Source organism: Gastrolobium bilobum, unplaced genomic scaffold, assembly GCF_033153095.1.
Source record: "Gastrolobium bilobum isolate Gb01-03AN ecotype WA unplaced genomic scaffold, APGP_CSIRO_Gbil_v1 utg51140, whole genome shotgun sequence".
In the NCBI taxonomy this organism is placed as follows: Eukaryota; Viridiplantae; Streptophyta; class Magnoliopsida; order Fabales; family Fabaceae; genus Gastrolobium; species Gastrolobium bilobum.
This window is the reverse complement of record NW_026896706.1, coordinates 78621-97287: the sequence shown is the minus strand read 5'-3', so window position 1 is coordinate 97287 and position 18667 is coordinate 78621. Positions and strand designations below refer to the sequence as shown.

At 35.7% G+C, this 18667-nt stretch overlaps 1 protein-coding gene across 2 annotated transcripts; it reads right to left on the bottom strand.

Moving 5' to 3' along the window:
* Positions 1 to 2544: 2544 nt before the first annotated feature.
* On the bottom strand, positions 2545 to 18113 carry LOC133301542 (calmodulin-lysine N-methyltransferase). 2 transcript variants are annotated; one of them, XM_061501186.1, is made up of 7 exons: positions 17983 to 18113; positions 17704 to 17890; positions 17004 to 17083; positions 7299 to 7359; positions 7035 to 7150; positions 4212 to 4344; positions 2545 to 3670 (listed from the first exon to the last, which is right to left on the bottom strand). In XM_061501186.1, exons 1-7 carry the CDS (start codon positions 18071 to 18073, stop codon positions 3385 to 3387), a joined length of 954 nt encoding a protein of 317 aa, XP_061357170.1. In that variant the 5' UTR covers positions 18074 to 18113; the 3' UTR covers positions 2545 to 3384. The 2 variants fall into 2 exon arrangements, with proteins under 2 accessions (XP_061357170.1, XP_061357171.1); XM_061501187.1 differs by having other exon boundaries at positions 17989 to 18099.
* Positions 18114 to 18667: the final 554 nt, after the last annotated feature.

Below are 18667 nucleotides of genomic sequence, written 5' to 3'. Positions count from 1 at the left end.
ATCTGTGGCTAGTCGAAGTTCTAAAGGTCACCGTAACAATGTTTTCTGGTGATGAACAGTAGCAGGAACGGTGTTTTTGGGCTGTTTGGATCACAGGAACAATGTTTTGTGGTTGTTTGGGTCGTTTTGTGACTGGGAAGTATCCGTAGATTGATAGATTAGGGAAAAAGGAGTGTATCGGTGGTCCTCTTGGTCCAAAAGATCCCTGAAAAAAATTTCCAGTGGCGGCTGGTGGAAGCTAGAGGCAAAAAAATAGGGTTCCGCTCTAAAGGCGACCGTCGCAGAAGCAAAGCCCTCAGAATCGAGAGCTCTGATACCAAGTTGAAAAAGGGATGATATTATTTGATAATTGTGTATTACATATGTACAATTGCTCTCTAATTAAAAATATTAAATAACCTAATGGGTTAAGCCCAAAGAAGATTCTAGAATGGAAATAAACAAATATAATTATTTACAACATAAAGTAAGTTCAAAAGTATATAACTCGAGTCTTTAGCCTTTATTTATAGCGTTTACCTTTTGGGTATGGGCCTTGGATACCTCTAGAGTGTTTGCTAATTGACATGATTGTTGGGATAGAGATCTTATACTTTGATCTTGTAGCAATTAGGCTTGAATAGATTGTTACGATATGTATCAGTTCATAACAGAAATAAAAATTAGGTACCGTGAAGATTTGTTCTCACTCAAAGGATGAAGAACCTTTCTTTGGACTTTAGATAGATGCCATTCGAAGAGCCTTTATGGTGCAGTGTCTTTCAACGGTGTCTTTGGAGTTTGGATACCGACAATAGAATATGTCCTATTGCATTTGTTGATGCAAACATTGAATGCAAGGGTAGTTTGTCTCTAGTTTACATTTGGGTGCCATTGGTGATTGAAATTGTGGAAGAAGATACTCTTTCATGATTTCGATAATCTTCAACTCTTGTAGTCGATTACACACAATGTTGTCCACTACCAAAACTTTCAAGTTTATATTTTCCTGTTTTGCATTTGAAACACAATTCTAGAGAATCCTAGTTGTTCACTACAAGAGTCATGTAGTCGACTGCATGCAAACTAAGAGGTTAGAAAGAAAAAAAAAATTGTTTAGGTTAATTTTTTTTCTTCGAGTGCTCTTATATATAGTCGACTACACCTACCTTTTAGTTGATTCCATACGCACCAGAAAAAAACAGTTACAGTATTGAGTGCTGAAGTTGAGGAGAATCCATATTTCAAATTTAAAAGAGCTTTTATGTGAGAGTGTGTTAAAAAATAATATAAATCGTTAAAAAAGCAATAACCACGTTTCAAGTTCAAGGGGCTTTTACATGAGGAGGGGGTGTGTTAGAAAATAATATAAAAGAAAAAGTGTTTGTCATTTTAAATGACATAAAGTTATGTCATTTCAAGAGAGAGATAGACACAAGAAATTATTTTTTTACTTAAAATTTAAATAAAAAAAATCACTCACTTTCTTTCCCATGATTTTCATTTCATGTGTCTATATCTCTCTTAAAATGACATAACTTATGCCATTTAAAATGACAAACATCAAACTCTAATATAAATCATTAAAAAAGTCATCACCCAACACCTTAAACAAAGAATCACTTTAACCCAAAACTTTAAGAAATTGAATAAGGACCTTTTTATATTTTATATTATTTTCTAACAAATAGGGGGTTAATTCTCTTGTCCGTGTTTACTGTTTACAAATGGCTTCCTTAGTCCATTTCATGCTTATTGTGCTTAATCAATCTTAGGTTAACTTATTTTACTTATAGTTTTATCAAATTTTTAAACAAGTCTAAATAATTTTAAAAAAAATTAATCGAATCTTATATTTTTAGAGGTTTTTAAAAAGATTCATAAAGTTCAAATAATTTTTCTACTTAGGTCCCTCGACGCGGTAAAAACAAGCAGAACATTGACAAAATTCTAAAAACATTACAAACAATCCTAAAGTTCAAAACTGGTGGGTCGTTGGTAGTTTACAGTTACTTTTTTGCAAGATTATTTCAGTGCTTCCCATGTTTCTTGGATAGGCAAGTCTGCTATAACCAAATATGTTTCTTGCGGAAAAGCGGACTCGTAGATTCAACAATTAGGAAACTTTTTTAATATTAATTGAAGGGATATATTTTTCTCATGTTACATAGAATAACATATTTCTCCTACTTATACATCAAAAGGTAAGTAAACATTTATTTATTTTAAAAATAATAAATCTTATATGCTTTATGTTTATGGCATGAAATAACTAACCTCCTAAGATGAAACTAGTATTTACCATAACTAAAATAGCAGCTAGTATGTATATTATTAGGAAAAAACTATTCTCATGTCACATGAGATAAATTTTCTTTCCTACACACCCTTCGATAATTGTGTCACTTTTTTTTTATTTTTATTTTATTTTTTCAGGTAGTGGAGCCCACTAATTTGATAATTATCTCATTTAACATGAGATTAATAAAACTCATATTATTATAACCGAATATGAACTGTCTTAAAGGTTGTGTCTGGCCCGCACTGTTTTTTCTACCAACCAGACACTAGGGATCGCAATATCATCCGCAAGGGTACAACAAGGGGACATTTAGACGAGTCCAATCAACAAAGCAATATGTGGAAATTAATATTAATAGTTGCTTCCGTAATAGCTAAGACTCCCGAGTCAAGTCTATGAATAATCTCTCACCGCAAAGACAGCACACCCCATTACTGTTACTTACAAGGAAAAAGCAAGCAAGAATCCTCCACTTGCATTAAATTCTAGTTTAATTGAATCAATTGCTAGCTTCATCCCATGGTGGAGTTGCTTTGTTTACTCGATGGACTGCTCTTCTGAAAGCTTTATAGTCTCGTAACTTTGATGCTTCAACAAAGATAACTTAGATAAGGAACCTTTTTCTGTCAAAAGTTGCAATGCAGAAACCAGTAGCATATGCAAGATCCCATCACAATTATAAAACCATAATAAATCCACACATGATTCATCTAACCTGCTATTTTAATAATCTACCACACGCAAAACTGCTAATTACTTTCTTCTTTACCTTTTTCTTTTTTTCAGGTTGCAAAGACCAAGTGGATAAGAAAAAAAGTTTAAATAATCTGCAGTACTTTTGGGACCGAAATTTTAATATTCACTTGAGGTGAATCACCGCATACGCTTCATATTCATTTGAGCCTTCTTGGCTGAGAATAGTGCTGTCTGCTGAAGATGTGACCCCAACAAAACAATATTTTGTGCAATGAAAGCGTGCCATTGGTTAGTGTCTATACTCGGGCATTTCCAGAGTTAGAGGAATAGATTTGCACTTTATCTCTTTCTAACATGTGTCAACCAACGGTGGAAGAAGGCCCCAGGCAGAATATCTGAAAGCAAGTTCAAAGGGTAATTCTGATTAAGAGTGGATAGCAGTGACCTTTCTCATAACTGGGCCAACAGTCCCTATCTTCTCCATTTAAGAATCCCTCATGACGTTTCCAAACATCTTTGTCATAGTTCTCTGTTACACTGAAATGCAAGCTATTTTCTTCAGCCACTTCCAAGAACAGGTCCAATGAGTTGCCTCTTTTAGGGCACAAAAATATAGCCTCAGAAGATCCTGCTTTTGATAATAAGTGTTTGACAATACGAGCAAGGCCTCGGTGAAAATCCTTAAAGAAAGTGCTGTGAAAATGACCAATCAATGTCGTAAATATAAAGATAAGGATAGCATAAAGACCAAAACAAAAAGCGAGTCAAGCTGCATGCATGTGAATCTGCCAATGCATTTCGTATAAAGATATAACAGCCTTTTATCAACTTGAGAATAAATTTAGATATCTGAACATATCCAACTTTAAAAATTGAAACTGCTAAAAAGTTAACAAAAGAAAACAAAGAAAAGTAACGCCATTTGCCAACAATAACAAGAAAGAAAAATTTTATTCATCAGAAAAAGAGATAGCTTCTGCCAGAAAAACAAGAGACTTAGAGCCTCATGCTTACCAACTACGCTGAACTCTTTGGCTGGCTCTTATCCAAATTATTTTAAAAATAAAAATAAAAAAAAGGATGTAAAAGTCATGAAATAACATTTTCCATTAAGTAAGCAGTTACAGGCTTACAGCTGTATCACTAGAACTGCAAATAAGATTTTCATCTAAGAAAGGAAAAAGAGGTATAGAAACCAGGTATGTAACAGTTGAAAATTCAAAGAAAATCTTACCAATCACTTGCAACAATGATATCAAAAGTGTCAGCATCTTTAAAAGTATCTTCCTGATTCCAGTGAAGCATCATAGACTTCACAATTGTGTCCCCAAATGCTCCAGAGTTGGCCTCAATGTTACGCTGAGTATCTGAATGTCATGGAAAAGCAATCCTATTGAACAAGAAAATATTTCATGACAACAGCACATTCTCAAAAGGGCTATTGCTGCAAGCAATTGTTTTTTTCTTTTCTTTTCTTTTCTTTTTAAAAAAAAAGGACGGAGCCTTAGTTATTCGATGATTGGGGATGAGCATGCACAATGGGAAGAGAAATTTCTCATTAAGTACAAAGTGAGAATCGACAAATATGTACAGGAGCGTTCAACCCAAAAGCAATGGGTTAAGGACGCTGAAGCACACAAGCTGGTATTAATACCAACAGACTACATTAGGGTGGTGTTTGGTTGGGGGTATTCTTGAGGATGTCTATGCAAGTGAAAGTGGAAAAGCAAAACAGCCATGTTTGGTTCACGATTTTCTTCAATTTCCCCATCTAAGTGATTTGCATAGATTTCAGCATTTTGTGGTAGATAGCTAGGAAAATCTACTGTTAGGAAAGCCAATTTGTATGTGGTTTTTCAAAGATAGCTAGGAAAATGAAGCAAAACACCCAGTAAAGTTTTTCCCCACCAAACAATTTTTTTTAACATTTTCCTATCTATCTCACTTTATCTAACTTTCTTATCATTTCCCTATCAATTCTATTTCCTTAGTATTCAAAAAATTTCTCCTCAACCAAACGCCCCCTAGTTCTTTAAAAAAATTCTATCTTTAAATTGTTAGTTGTCTATACTTTTGCTTCAATGTTTCAACTTCAAATTATAAATGGTTTTACTAACATATTCATATATCGAACATCAGATGCTACGTACCAGTTTAAACCTAAAAATCAAAAGAAGTTTGTGCTTTAAAGAACTTTTAAGCTAACATAATAATTAGATCTATGCAGATGCAACAAAAAAAGCTGTAGGTAGCCCAAATGCTTGTCCAAGTCAGAGTTGTCCTCTGCAAGACTCATTTGAAACTTGAACCAGCTTCAGAGTTCAGAGCACTTGTTAACACATACACACCCCACCCTTCTGTGGATTAAATGTAAACCAAGTATAATTATATATACCAGAACTGTGCATAAGATTGTACATCAGTTCTGGATTTACTGTTATCATCTGTTAAGTGAGTTTTTATTGAAATCAGAGAAAGGGAGAGAGAGATGCAAGAATGAGAGCTTGATTGAGAGTGAGAGAGAAGAAAATCAGAAAATTGTTGGAAGGAAGTAATTTTCTTGTTTATTCCACGTAGTCAACTAACCTTTTATAACAAGCATTGAGCTAAAACGGTAAAAACAATAAATGCTATTTATAATTGATAACAATTTAGGATTGACACCAATCTAATCTTTTTATTACTAGACACTAATAAATGCCTAACACTGTAATATTGAAAATAGTGATCCCCATTAAAAAGTCACACCGTTGGGTCACCCAAAAAAAGCACAGAGACGTGAGGTGCAAGGTTATGCCCTTCTAATGGAGGCTCATTCAAAGGCGGTCCCCCAGAAGACCTAGTGCTGGGATTGTGGGTCGGAGGTCAGCCTTGAGACGCTCATCGCTCTTGTCTAGTAATTATACTAGTAAGTTCTTGTTATTACTAGAATCCAGAATATTGTTTCTTATGCCCTGCAAAACAAAACGTGTTTGTGTCTCCCCTAAAAAAGTTACTCTCCCCTAATCAAAAGGCAAAGACAAGCCAGCCAAACTCTTAAAATTAAGTCAAATAACAGAAACTTTCATTTAATAAAAATAGAAACAAGCTAGCAATTTACTGCACAGAAATAAGAAAACTTCAACAAAGTTTTTCTTTTACTTCCCTAACCTGTTTGTCCAGGTATGAAAGACTAGCTTTACTTTCAATTAAAAAAATAAATAAGCTAGCAATTTACAGCGCAGGAATAAGAAATCTTTCACCAAGTTTTTCTATCACTTACCATTCTGTTTGTCCACATATTGACAGTGTAGCTTTGCTTTCACCTTTGTTTTTTCAAAAAAAAATAAAAAATTGAACTAGCAATTTACTGCGTTGGACTAAAAAAACTTTCACCAATTTTTTCTATCACTTCCCAACCTATTACCTAGCTTTGCTTTTCTAATATTTTTTCTTTAGTGGTTTTTTCCTGTCCGTAAGAAAACTAAAAAAAAAAACACTGAAATTGATATGTAGAATAACTGTCCACACTCTTAGACTATCACTTCCATATTGTCAGAAGTAGGACACATAAGTCTACAGAGAGCACAAAAAAATATCACGAAATTGCAATCAAACTCATCTGATTGGTCAACTTCAACTCTCTGGTAAAACTTTCAAAGCCTCTCACCAAGTTCGTCTATCACTAATCACCCTATCTTCCCTGTTAGAAGACATCAAACTGCAGTGAAAAACACTTCAGCAAATAAGTTCAAACAAGGTTTAGGGAAACAAATCAACCAACTATGGCATCAGAGGTGCTATCAAAAGTATATTTTACATATATAAGACACCTAACCTCTTTTATGAACAGAAGTTTAAAAGGTGATCACCAGATCTTAATCCAGTCGTTTCACGTTTATTCCCATTATCATAAAAAGAGAAAAAAATTGTTTAAATTTATACCCAGAAGGCACTGAAGTACCATTCTTTAGATCGGGTTACCAAAAAAGTATTGAATTCTTTAAAATACAATTAATTCTCTCTTTTAAAATCCTAAGAATTTAAGAACTACATATAACTAAACCCAAAAGGATACAATCAACTACTTGTGGATTTCCATCTGACATTACAACCTCTGATGCCTCAGTAACAGCTGCAATTACAAATCCAGCCAAGCCGTAGCCAGAACCAAGCTCAATAACTTTTTTAGACCTAAAAGAATAAATGCATACAAAGAAATTATACCAGCACAAGGTCACAGTGACAGAGAATGACAGTGGAAAAGATGCTTGCAATAAACAGAAGAACAAAAGAGGAAAAATAAAATTTAGTTATTCAAATTTGAATAAAATCTTCAGACCTGAATATATCTGCATGTGACAAGCAATAATGAGCAAGAACATCTTCTGATGGCCAATTACCTGCAGAAGACATAGTGAGTTTATAAGCACGGACTATGGAAAAAAAAGACGAAGTCAGGATCACGATTTAAAAGATATTAAGAATTGTAAGGGTGAGCATGACAGCATTCCCAAAACATATTTTTTTAAAAAAATTTAATCTGGGGACCAGAAACAGTTAGAAATTGTGTTTAATAAATCCGGTTTATTTTTTTATTCCAAAGAATGAACGGGTAACCCGGGAACAAAAACTAAAAAAGGAAGAAACAACTTTTTTTTTTTTGTTTCTTCATTCTCAGGCACACTATTTATTAAGTACAAATTGTGGAATGTGTTATCAGCATTTGAAAATTGAAAAAATAAAAAAGAAACTCTCTATTATAATGTGTTTCTGCCCAAAAACTCTTCCTATGCATAAAGATAAAAAAATTATTGCTATCCAAAAATAGAGTCAGAGAACAGAAAAGTTGTCATACACACACTAAGTAACTGAAATGATCAACTACTATGTTTCATCCAAAATGTAAATCCTAATTTTCTCTTAAATACACATTAAATAAAAGTACTTCAGAAATGCATTTTTTTTTTACAACAGAACATTTGAGTATAAATTATAATGCTTCCTCTAGTATGGAATTTGACATAAAAAATTAACAAGCTATCAAAAATTACTTTTGCTTTATATCTATGTTATGGAATTTGAATATTTAATTTGTTATACGACTTATTATGGACTGTTATATATATTAAAAAATATTATTTAATATCAAAACATGTCCTAACGTGTCGAAATATGACATTTTTTAGAATTAACATGTCGTCGTGTCGTGTCATGGCTCGGTGCAACATAGCTCCCTACAAAAAGAAAATAACTATATATATATATATATATATATATATATATATATATATATATGGTAAAATCATTTCTCCAGTTGCTAGACGTCCAGCAATAGATCTTATACCGTTGATTGGTTGCAATTCCCCACATTTAATGCTTTCATCAACCTTTGTATAGTTATGATTCTCCGAATTTATTTGTTGGACGTCAAGCGGCTTGAGAAAAGTAAAGCCCTATATATATATATATATATATATATATATATATATATATATATATATATATATATGCGAAAATTGTTTCTCATGTCACAGGAAATAAAGTTATCCCCTGCAACCCCGAAACTACATCGTTTTGAGGGTTGAGAGAATAAATGAGGGGTGTTTTGATAATTTTGTTCATTACCTTTATTATATAAATTTTACCAAAACACCCCTCATTAATTCTCTTAACCCTCAAAACTACATAGTTTTGGGGTTGCAAGAGATAACTTTATCTCATGTGACAGGAGAAACAATAAACCCTATATATATATATATTATATATATATATATATATATATATATATATATATATTGTAAATACTAGAATTATTTTATTATTTGGTAATTTTGCAATAGTCAGTATTTTGGGCTTAGCCCATTAGGTTTCTTTATTCTCTTTAAATAGAGAACTCTTGTACAGATAACACACAGTTTTATAATACAAATATATTTCTTTCAATTTGGTATCAGAGCTCTCGATCCTGAGGGCTCTGCTTCCGCATCTACCGTCTTAAAAAAGAGAATCCTTATATATCGCCTCTCGCCGCCATTAGCCGCCGTCGGAAAATATTTCCGGGGGACCTTTTGGACCGAGAGGATCACCGTTCGACGTTCCAATCACTGTTGTCGTTGAAATTCCATTGTTGACCGCCGTTGACCGTCGTTGACCAACGTCTCCGGCGAGTTTTCCAACAATTCACCCACGGCTGTGACCACCACGACGAGGCGACCTCCTCTGTCCATGACCCACCTTGAGATCCTATCCGACGCTCCCTCACGCGCGTGGAAGAGACGCGTCGTTCCCGGAGCTGCAGTGGCGTGTGGGGGCGCGTGGAACACCCCCTTCACGCGCGGCCAGTACAAACCAGCTCGCCTCCTTCTGAGTGTGGATCTGTGATTATCTTGGGTTTTTGATCCCGTTGCAGCCGTCCCACGGTGTTTCTTCTTCTCTTCGTTACTGTTCCGGCCACCTTGTTACTGTTCCGGCCATATTTGTTACTGTTCTGGTCTCCTAGTTACTATTCCAGTGACATTCGACCTTTATCGTTCTGATCAGTCAGTTTTTTAGCAAATTTTATGTCTGACGTTGAAGATAATCCGACAATTCAGCCTGATAATCTGATAATTCAGCCACCTGTTAGATCCTCTATGGCTGCTTCTCTTAATCCAAACGATCTACCTGCTCTCCATCAGAATTATCGTCTCAATGGAAAAAATTATTTGCAGTGGTCTCAGCTGGTTCGTACAATTCTCAAAGGGCGTTGTAAGATTGCTCATCTTGAAGGACCTGTTATTGCCAAAGCATATCCAAAATTTGCTGATTGGGATGATGAAGACTCTCTTATTATGACATGGCTATGGAATTCTATGACTCCCGAGGTTAGTCAACATTGCATGTTCTTACCTACTGCTCTTGAGATCTGGAAAATTCTTCATCAGACCTATTCAATGAAACAAGATGTTGCCACTTGCTATGATCTAAGGAACAAGATTTTTCCTACCAAGCAGGGCTCTTTATCTGTGACAGAGTATTATGGAAATCTGAATGGATTATGGACTGAGCTAGATCAGTATGATAGTTTGAAGATGGAGTGCAGGAAGGATGCAACCACCCTGGCTTCCTCTGTTGAACGACATCGAATCTTTGACTTTCTTTGTGGCATCAATTCAGAATATGACCCTATTCGGGTTCAAATCCTTGGTAAGTAAAAATTACCTTCTCTTTCTGAAGTTTTTCATACTGTCAGGGGTGAAGAAAGTCGTAGGAATGTCATGATGGACACCAAGTTGTCTGAAGGATCTGTCATGATCTCATCTAAAGTCACTATTTCAACTGCTTCTGACGAGTCTGCTATGATCTCAGCTAAGTCACCTCAGGGGTCTTCTTCCTTTAAGCCCAACAAAGAGGGGCATTGGTGCAATTATTGTAAAAGACCAGGTCACACAAAAGATGTTTGCTACCGTCTTCATGGGAGGCAGCAGGTTTTAGAGAAGCTTGGAAAGCCACCTCACGTGAAGATTTGAGACGTGGTCAATCTTTCTTGACCCCTTCAGACATTCCTCCGGTGAATGAGACACAAATGCCTGGTGAGTTTACTACTGTTCGCCGTGAGGAATTGGAACGGCTCAGGTCCGTATATGACTCCCTCAATAAACCTTCTAGTACTGTACTTTGGCCATGACTGGTAAGAACTCATGCACTCATTCTTTTATCGCTTCTTGTACTGATTTCAAAACTTCATGGATTGTGGATTCTGGTACTACTGATCATATGACTTGCTGCAATGATCTTTTTCTTTCTTATAATCCTACTATTGGTCTCCGTACTATAGCCGTAGCTGATGGATCACACACATCAATTGCAGGTTCTGGCAATATTAAAATCCACAATCTATGAGGTTTTGAAATTAATGCAAAAAGCAATAAGAGATTGAGAGCATGTGTTTTTACCATTCATAGCCAAAGCACTAGTACCAAAGGGCTTACTGAGAGATTCGAACACGCACCTAAGTCGATCTAATTCCTCATAACGAATAGTAGTAAACTCATCAGGCGCATGCAAGGCCTTATACACAGTAGGGATACCAGAGGAGGTTAAAAATGACTGACCACGTGAGACTGACTTACCAAGCTTCTCCAGAATCTATTGCTTCCCATGAAGACAGTAGCAAACATCTTTTGTGTGACCCGATCTTTTACAATAGTTGCACCAATGTCCCTCTTTGTTGGGCTTAGAGGGCTTAGAAGACAAGGACCCTTGAAGAGGAGGCTTAGCCGAAATCATAACAGACATGTCAGTGGGCTTAGAGTCAAAAAGGGCTGGAGTAGTGATGTTAGATGAGAGCATAACAAACCATTTGAACGACTTGGCATCCATCATAACAGCCCTGCAACTTTCTTCACCCCTAAAAATGTGAAAAACTTCAGAAAGAGAAGGTAATTTTTCCTTACCAAGAATTTGAACCCGAATAATGTCATACTCAGAGTTGAGGCCGCAAAGAAAATCAAAGATCCGATTACTTTCAACTGAGGCTCCAGGATGGTTGCATCCTTGCTACACTCCATTGTCAAACTTTGATACTGATCAAGCTCAATCCACAATCCATTCATAATGCCATAATATTTTGTCATAGAAAAATATCCCTGCTTGGAAGAAAAAATCATATTCCTCATATCATAGCAAGTGGTGACATCTTGCTTCATTGAGTAAGTCTTCGTAAGAACGTACCAAATCTCAAGAACGGTATGTAAGAACATGCAATGTTGACTAACTTCAGGAGTCAGAGTTCCATAACAACGTCAAAATAAGAGAGCCTTCATCATCCCACTCAGCAAAATTTGAATCTGTTTGGCGAGGACAATCCCTTCAAGATGAGCAATCCTAAGACGTCCTTCGAGGATCGTACGTAGCTGGGACCATTGTAGATTATTTTTTTCCATTAAGACGATAATTCTGATGGAGAGTGCGAAGATCATTTGGACAGAGAGAAGCCATGGTGTGTGTAACAGGTTGTGTAGCATTTGGTGGAACGGTTGCAGTGCTCTCAGCGTCCGACATAGTGCTTAAAGATGAAAAATGAACCATTAGACACAAATAAACAACACAAAAAGAGTGGGTAAGTACCACTAAAGCCTTTGAACATCCCAAGTGGTAACAAATAAGACAGATCTGATCGAAGGAGGCTTGAGTGACCCAAAAAAATCCTATTTTTATGGCGAGATAAAAAACCCACTATTGGAAAAGTGTCTGATCAAGAAGGTGAGGACAGGTCTAGTATCAGGAAGGCAAGACGATCACAACCGAGGTGGTCCAAGGTAGAACGGCGGCGGCACGTGCCTTCACGTGCTGGGAAGGTAGTTGGCTTTTGTGGAATGGTGGTTTTCGATGGTGCAACCTGTTCAGTGGTGGTCAGAGGTGAAAAACTGCCGAAAAAATGGTCGGTCGGAATATGAACAGTCGTTGGATGCTTTTACGCTCAATTGGAGAAGCGTGGGGTCTTTTTCTAGTCGTGAAATTGTTGTAGATCAGTAGATGGCGGAATTTTAAGATGAACAATGGTCTTCTCAGTCCAAAGAGGTCACAAAAAAAAATTTCGGTGGCAGCTTGTGACATCAAGGTGACCAGAGATTGTCAAAAAAGGTTTCTGCACTCAAGGCGATAGCTGCGGAAGCTAAGAGGGCTCCCAGATTGAGAGTTTGATACCAACTTGAAAGAAAAAGTGAATATTATTGCTAGTGTATAGAATCCAAACAAAAGGTTACAATATATAGAAGACTAATGTGCTTAAAGGAATAAATCCAAATACTATAAAGGTAAGGAGTCCTAAGAAGATAAGGAAACAAATAATTACAAATAAGGAAACAAATAATTACAATATCAACTATAGATAATTCTAACATTTACAACATTACTCCTTTGTAATTAAAAGGTCACTGGTTCTAATCCGAGAAACAACTTATTTGCAAATATGCAAAGGTAAGGTTGCGTATAAGGATTGCCCACACCCCATCATCGCTAGTCAGGGTTTGATGGGGAATGGTTTATATATATATATATATATATATATATATATATATATATATGGAAAAACTGTTTGTCATTTTAAATGACATAAAGTTATGTCATTTTAAGAGAGAGAATGAGAGATAGACACAAAATAAATAAAAAATTATTTAAAATTTAAATTAAAAAAAAAACCACCCACTTTCTTCCCCATAATTTCCTTTCCTTGTGTCTATGTCTCTCTTAAAATAACATAACTTATGTCATTTAAAATGACAAACATCATACCCTATATATATATATATGTATATATATATATATATAGGTTAAAAGTTTGTCACGTTACAGGACAAACTGTTAACTTTCCTACACAGATAACAACAATCCCATCAGCCCTTTTTCTATTTTCTTTTAAAAAAAATTTGGTGGATCCCAAATATGTTTATTTGTGCATGAAAATTAAAAGTTTATCATGTAACATGACAAACTTTTAACCCATATATATATACATATATATATATATATATATATATATAAAGAAAAAGAGAAAACACTAATGGAGTAAAGCCCACAACATATCTAACAAGGGAAATCCCCCAAAAAGTTTACACCAAATAGTTGTCAACAGCCTAATCTTATCCCAAATAAGCTTACTAAGAGTTAAGACAAAGAGACCTTAAAAATACAGGGGTTACACTGTTAGAAAAATCTAGAACGTATACCATAATATCATTATTATACCTTAAAATAGTTTAGACTATCTTATATGATCTCTTGGGAATGGTTTTCATATTTCCTTAAATTTCATGATTTTTTTTCCCTTATTTAATTAGGACTAGAAGTCTAAGTTATCAAATGCGGATTACGGTATGTCGTGGCCAACCCCAAAAAATACTATAGCGCTATAGCGGGTTGTGGTTACGGAAATAGCGAAATAGATATATGACAGAAATAATGACAAAAAGAAGCATTTTTTAAAGGCAGAGATAGAAGAAGTGACAAAGAGAGACACAGATAGACTAAAAAACCCTTAAAAAATTTCTATTACACATTTAAATTTAGGACAAAATTGACATTTTGCCTTTTGACAGCAATATGTCTGCAAATGTGATCGCAATGGTTGCTATTGCGTTCTGGTGCGACGCGACGCGATTTCTTGCTGCAAGGAACTGCAACGCCCATACGGCGCGGCTCGCGGTGCTATTGCGGCGCAATTAACTACTATTTAGTCTACTATCAGTATAAATAGGGTATATTGTTTTGTGACATATCATATCACATTATATCAAACATCAATTTCAGACTATTCTCTCTTTGCTTCCTTCCCTACCTAAACCCTATAATTTCAATTTCAACATAGTATTAGAGTGGTACCATCGTCTATGACCTGCCTCGTCATATTCCGCTATCAAGTTTCCTAAAATTTAGAACTTCATTGTAACGACATCATTATCATCATGATTCTTTTCTTCTTGTCAGCTGTGCACAAATTACAATCACCTTTTTCTCTCTGGTGCATCTTTGTCAATGGGCATTTCTACCTACTACTTCCCCACACACGCATAAGTGTTTTTTTGTTGTGTCATCATTCCAACAACATGTCATTGTTTTTTCAGTCATCGCCCACCACTGCCAACTGCACCGTCCAGCAAACTTTCAAGGCGATGATCACACCATTAATCTTACCTCATCCAGATTGGTCTATCCCTGGTGGTTTCAAGCCAAATTGATCTCCCACGCACTCTCACATATACATATTCCCTTCTCTCTCACCTCTACGCCATTGCTGGTGTAGACCTACTGTTGTCTCAGCATCAACTACACCGCCGACCACACCATTGTCGTCAGTGGTCTCTAATCAACCAAACCACCAAGCTACACCATCATTGGAGCTTTCACGCACCGCCACAACCCATCAGGCCATCATTTCATCTTCTGGCAAGTAAAAGCGCATATGTCCATCATTCTAGTTATTGTTGGCGTCACATGACTATCCTCTTTCCAGATCTACCCTCATTGTTTAGGTAGTGGTCGTTGATACCCACCTTTAAGCCAGCACTGTTGACACATCACCTTTCCTTTGGGTTCTTTGGTCTTTTGAATTTACCTAGCCTTTGCTTAAGCAAAATTGCCTTAAAGCATGATTAATCCCTCTGAATCAACACTCAACATCTGGTACACTAGTACACAAAATTCATCTATTAATGTTGTCCGCCCAATTGGTTCTATTCCAATGCAAGCATATCTTTGAGTGGGAGAAAGTTGGAAGGTGTTCCCAAATAAAGTCTAGCCCTGCCAGTCTTTGTCCTAGACGTATTTTGGCCCCAGTCTTTGTCCTGGCCATGTCTACTTGGCCCTAGTTTAGCACCTACTTCTATTTGCTACACTTACATTTGTTTGGTGACCCAAACCATCCGGTGTTTTTCGTATTCTATATTTCTAATCCCACCGATGATCATTTCAGTGAATTCTTTCTAACAAATAAGTCATACATTGATGAATTCTTTCTCACTAAGGAGTCATCCTTGCAATAAATTCTTCATGGCCACTGATGCACACCAGCCTCAATTTCAAATTTAATTTTTTTTTGGGTCTCCCAAGTTTTCTTCTAGTTTGAAGTTTCCAAATGCTATTCTAGATGAACTTGAAGGAGAGGTTTTAGTTCTCATTGTGTATAATTGCTTGCCATGATACTTTCACAGATGATCATTCCATCAATATCTCTTCTTCCTTGGTCATGCAACATGCCAACTAAATTACCTTTCTAGTTGTGCTTGTCTCTCCAACGTCTCCAGCAGCATCCCTGAGTTCCTTTCTAGCCATGTTTTGTGGAGTTTATATTATATTGTTTGGTTATTTTTTATTTTTAAAGGGTTCATTTGTAGCATGGTTAGAGCTTAGTAAGCTTCATCTCGAGGGGGAGGATTGGAATATTTAGAAAATATTTCATAATATTATAACTGTGCATTGTCCACCCTTCAAGTCCAGTGGGCTCTCATGTGAGGGGGCGTGTTGAGATATATAAAACCATTAAAAAGCCCTCACCCATTAGCTTAAGCTTTTGGGTTGAATTGGTTCTTTACATGGTATCAGAGCCTCGGTGTACCGGGTTCGATCCTCGCCGCCCCCCACTTTCTTTCAAGTGGAATTTTTTTGTTCGCACAGGTAGGTGGGCCTGTGCATTGTCCACCCTTCAAGCCCAGTGGGCTCTCGTGTGAGGGGGCGTGTTGAAATATATAAAAACCATTAATGTAGCCTCACCCAATAGCTTAAGCTTTTGGGTTGAATTAGTTCTTTACATGGTATCAGAGCCTCATGTCCCGGGTTCGATCCTCGCCGCCCCCCACTTTCTTTCAAGTGGAATTTCTTTGTTCGCACAAGTAGGTGGGCCTGTGCATTATCCACCCTTCAAGCCCAGTGGGCTCTCGTGTGAGGGGGCGTGCTGAGATATATAAAACCATTAAAAAGCCCTCACCCATTAGCTTAAGCTTTTGGGTTGAATTGGTTCTTTACAATAATTATATCTTAGAATAGTTTAGAGTATCTTAGATGATCTCTTATGAATGATTTTCATATTTCCATATATTTTATGATTTGTTTCCTAATTTAATTAGGATTAGGAGTCTACTATTAGTATAAATGGAGATTACTGCTTCGTCTTTTGTATCATATCATATCAAACCAATATCAATTTCAGACTATTCTCTCTTTTCTTGCTTCCCTTCCTAAACCCTATAATTTCAACACAATCCAACCAACTACACCAAATTGTACCATATATTGAAAATCAAACGTAATTGGTTGTAGTCCTAAAAGAAAGACTTCACTTCAATATAGAATATATAAACTTTAATAATGAGCTTATAGCTTATGTGTCACTTTATTCTGATCAGAGGTATTAAAACTTGTACTTCTCTAGGTTCGCAACAGAGGAGTATAAATCCGTCACCATATTCTTAGTCAACAATGATGAAAATATTTTTTGCCAATTTTTTAGTTCCTCCATGCTTAGAAAAGAAATAATCTAAGAGTACTTGTGAGTTGTGAAGAAACTTACAGACAAGCCCAGTGTTGTCAATGTTGTATCTGTCACAAATCTCAAAATCACTGAGGTCGGCACGGTTGTCCACTCTTTGTCTGCGTAAACAAAATATACCAGTAGATAATTATTCAAAAGCATATCAATGCTCAACCCAAAAATGAGATTGTCATTTACTTCTATGGAAACTAAATGTTCTGTAGAAACTAAATGTAAGGTGCTGTGATAGGAAAACCAGAATCAATTTAGAGTATGCCTGTTTTGATAGAATTTACTTTCTGAGAACTATTTTTCCTAATTTCTAATGTTTGTTGTGAGATAAACCATTACTGAAAGAAAATAAGAACCTGTCCAACACTCTTCTCTTGTTGAGGTACTGAGATAAAAAATTAATGTATAGTTTTATCACAACTGTCCAACACTCTTATCCGAAGTTTCTTCAATAACTAAATTTATAATAAAAACAGAAAAGCACATGAACAAAAATAAACCCTAAAGCAACTGTAATTTCTTTTGCTAAAAATTATAGATTTCATCAGGTTCATTCATGTAAAACATATTTCACCAAAAAAAAAAAAATGATAAGAAGAAGAAATATAGACAATTTCCCTGTCATGCATCAATCAATCAGTTAGATGCTTGGAGAACTAACAATGAAGAAATTTGGAACATAACCAACAGAGTAAGCACCAAAAGCAAGAAAAACATAAAAACTGACGTCAAAAACAGTTGTGGAGCGCCAGGAATGGGTAAAGTGTAACAAACACGGGCATCCCTGGTGCTAGTGGAAGAACCATCGCATTTGTTTGATCCACGTTCATCTTCGATTACATGAGAAGGTATCAAGTTGAATCCATGACTCGTCCTTCTTGAAATGCGCTTAATACCCCTTTGAGATAGTTCATCTGCAAAAAAATTTAAAAAATTATTTAGAAAAAATAAAAACCAATAAAAGCATTTTGGCAAAGAAATCGTAGAAATTTTGGCAAAGAATTACCTTGGCTTGAAGGAGAAGGGTGAGAGAGAAGAGCTTGACGAAGTATTTTCCATCTCAAAGATGAAGCTTTCTCGTTCGTTCTGTTTTCCATAGCAGTTTTTCTTTTTCTTTTTCTGAGAAGTTTCGATTTTTCACGGATCAGTCAAAAATTGCGAGATCTTATGTAAGATATCTATAATTATTTTCACTCCCGTGAAAATATTCTATATCATTTGATATTTTTTGGTCACTGACATTTTTTAAGTCACTGATAAATTTGTAATTCATTAACATATTCTTAATCTGTCAGTGCAATTTAAACTTGTAATTTAAAGATATACGGGATAGGATATTGTGACACACAAATAATATCATGCACAATGTTACGATCACTTCTTAACCGTTGATTTCCGTCAATCAACGATTATCATTTATTGCGAATTAATAATTAATTATAAGTTTGATTTGAAAAATGATAATCGTTGATTGGCGGAAATCAACGGTTAAGATGTGGTCGTAACATTGTGCGTAACATTATTTGTGTGTTACAATATCCTATGTCAAGTTATACATAGCAACTATTAAAATTTTACTTTTTTGACAGAGTTTTGCTAATCAATTTTCCACGGAAGGTACAGAGCACCAGTGTATTAGAGAGAGTAAAATGATTAAAATAAAAAATTTGAGGTATTTATAGATTGCAGTG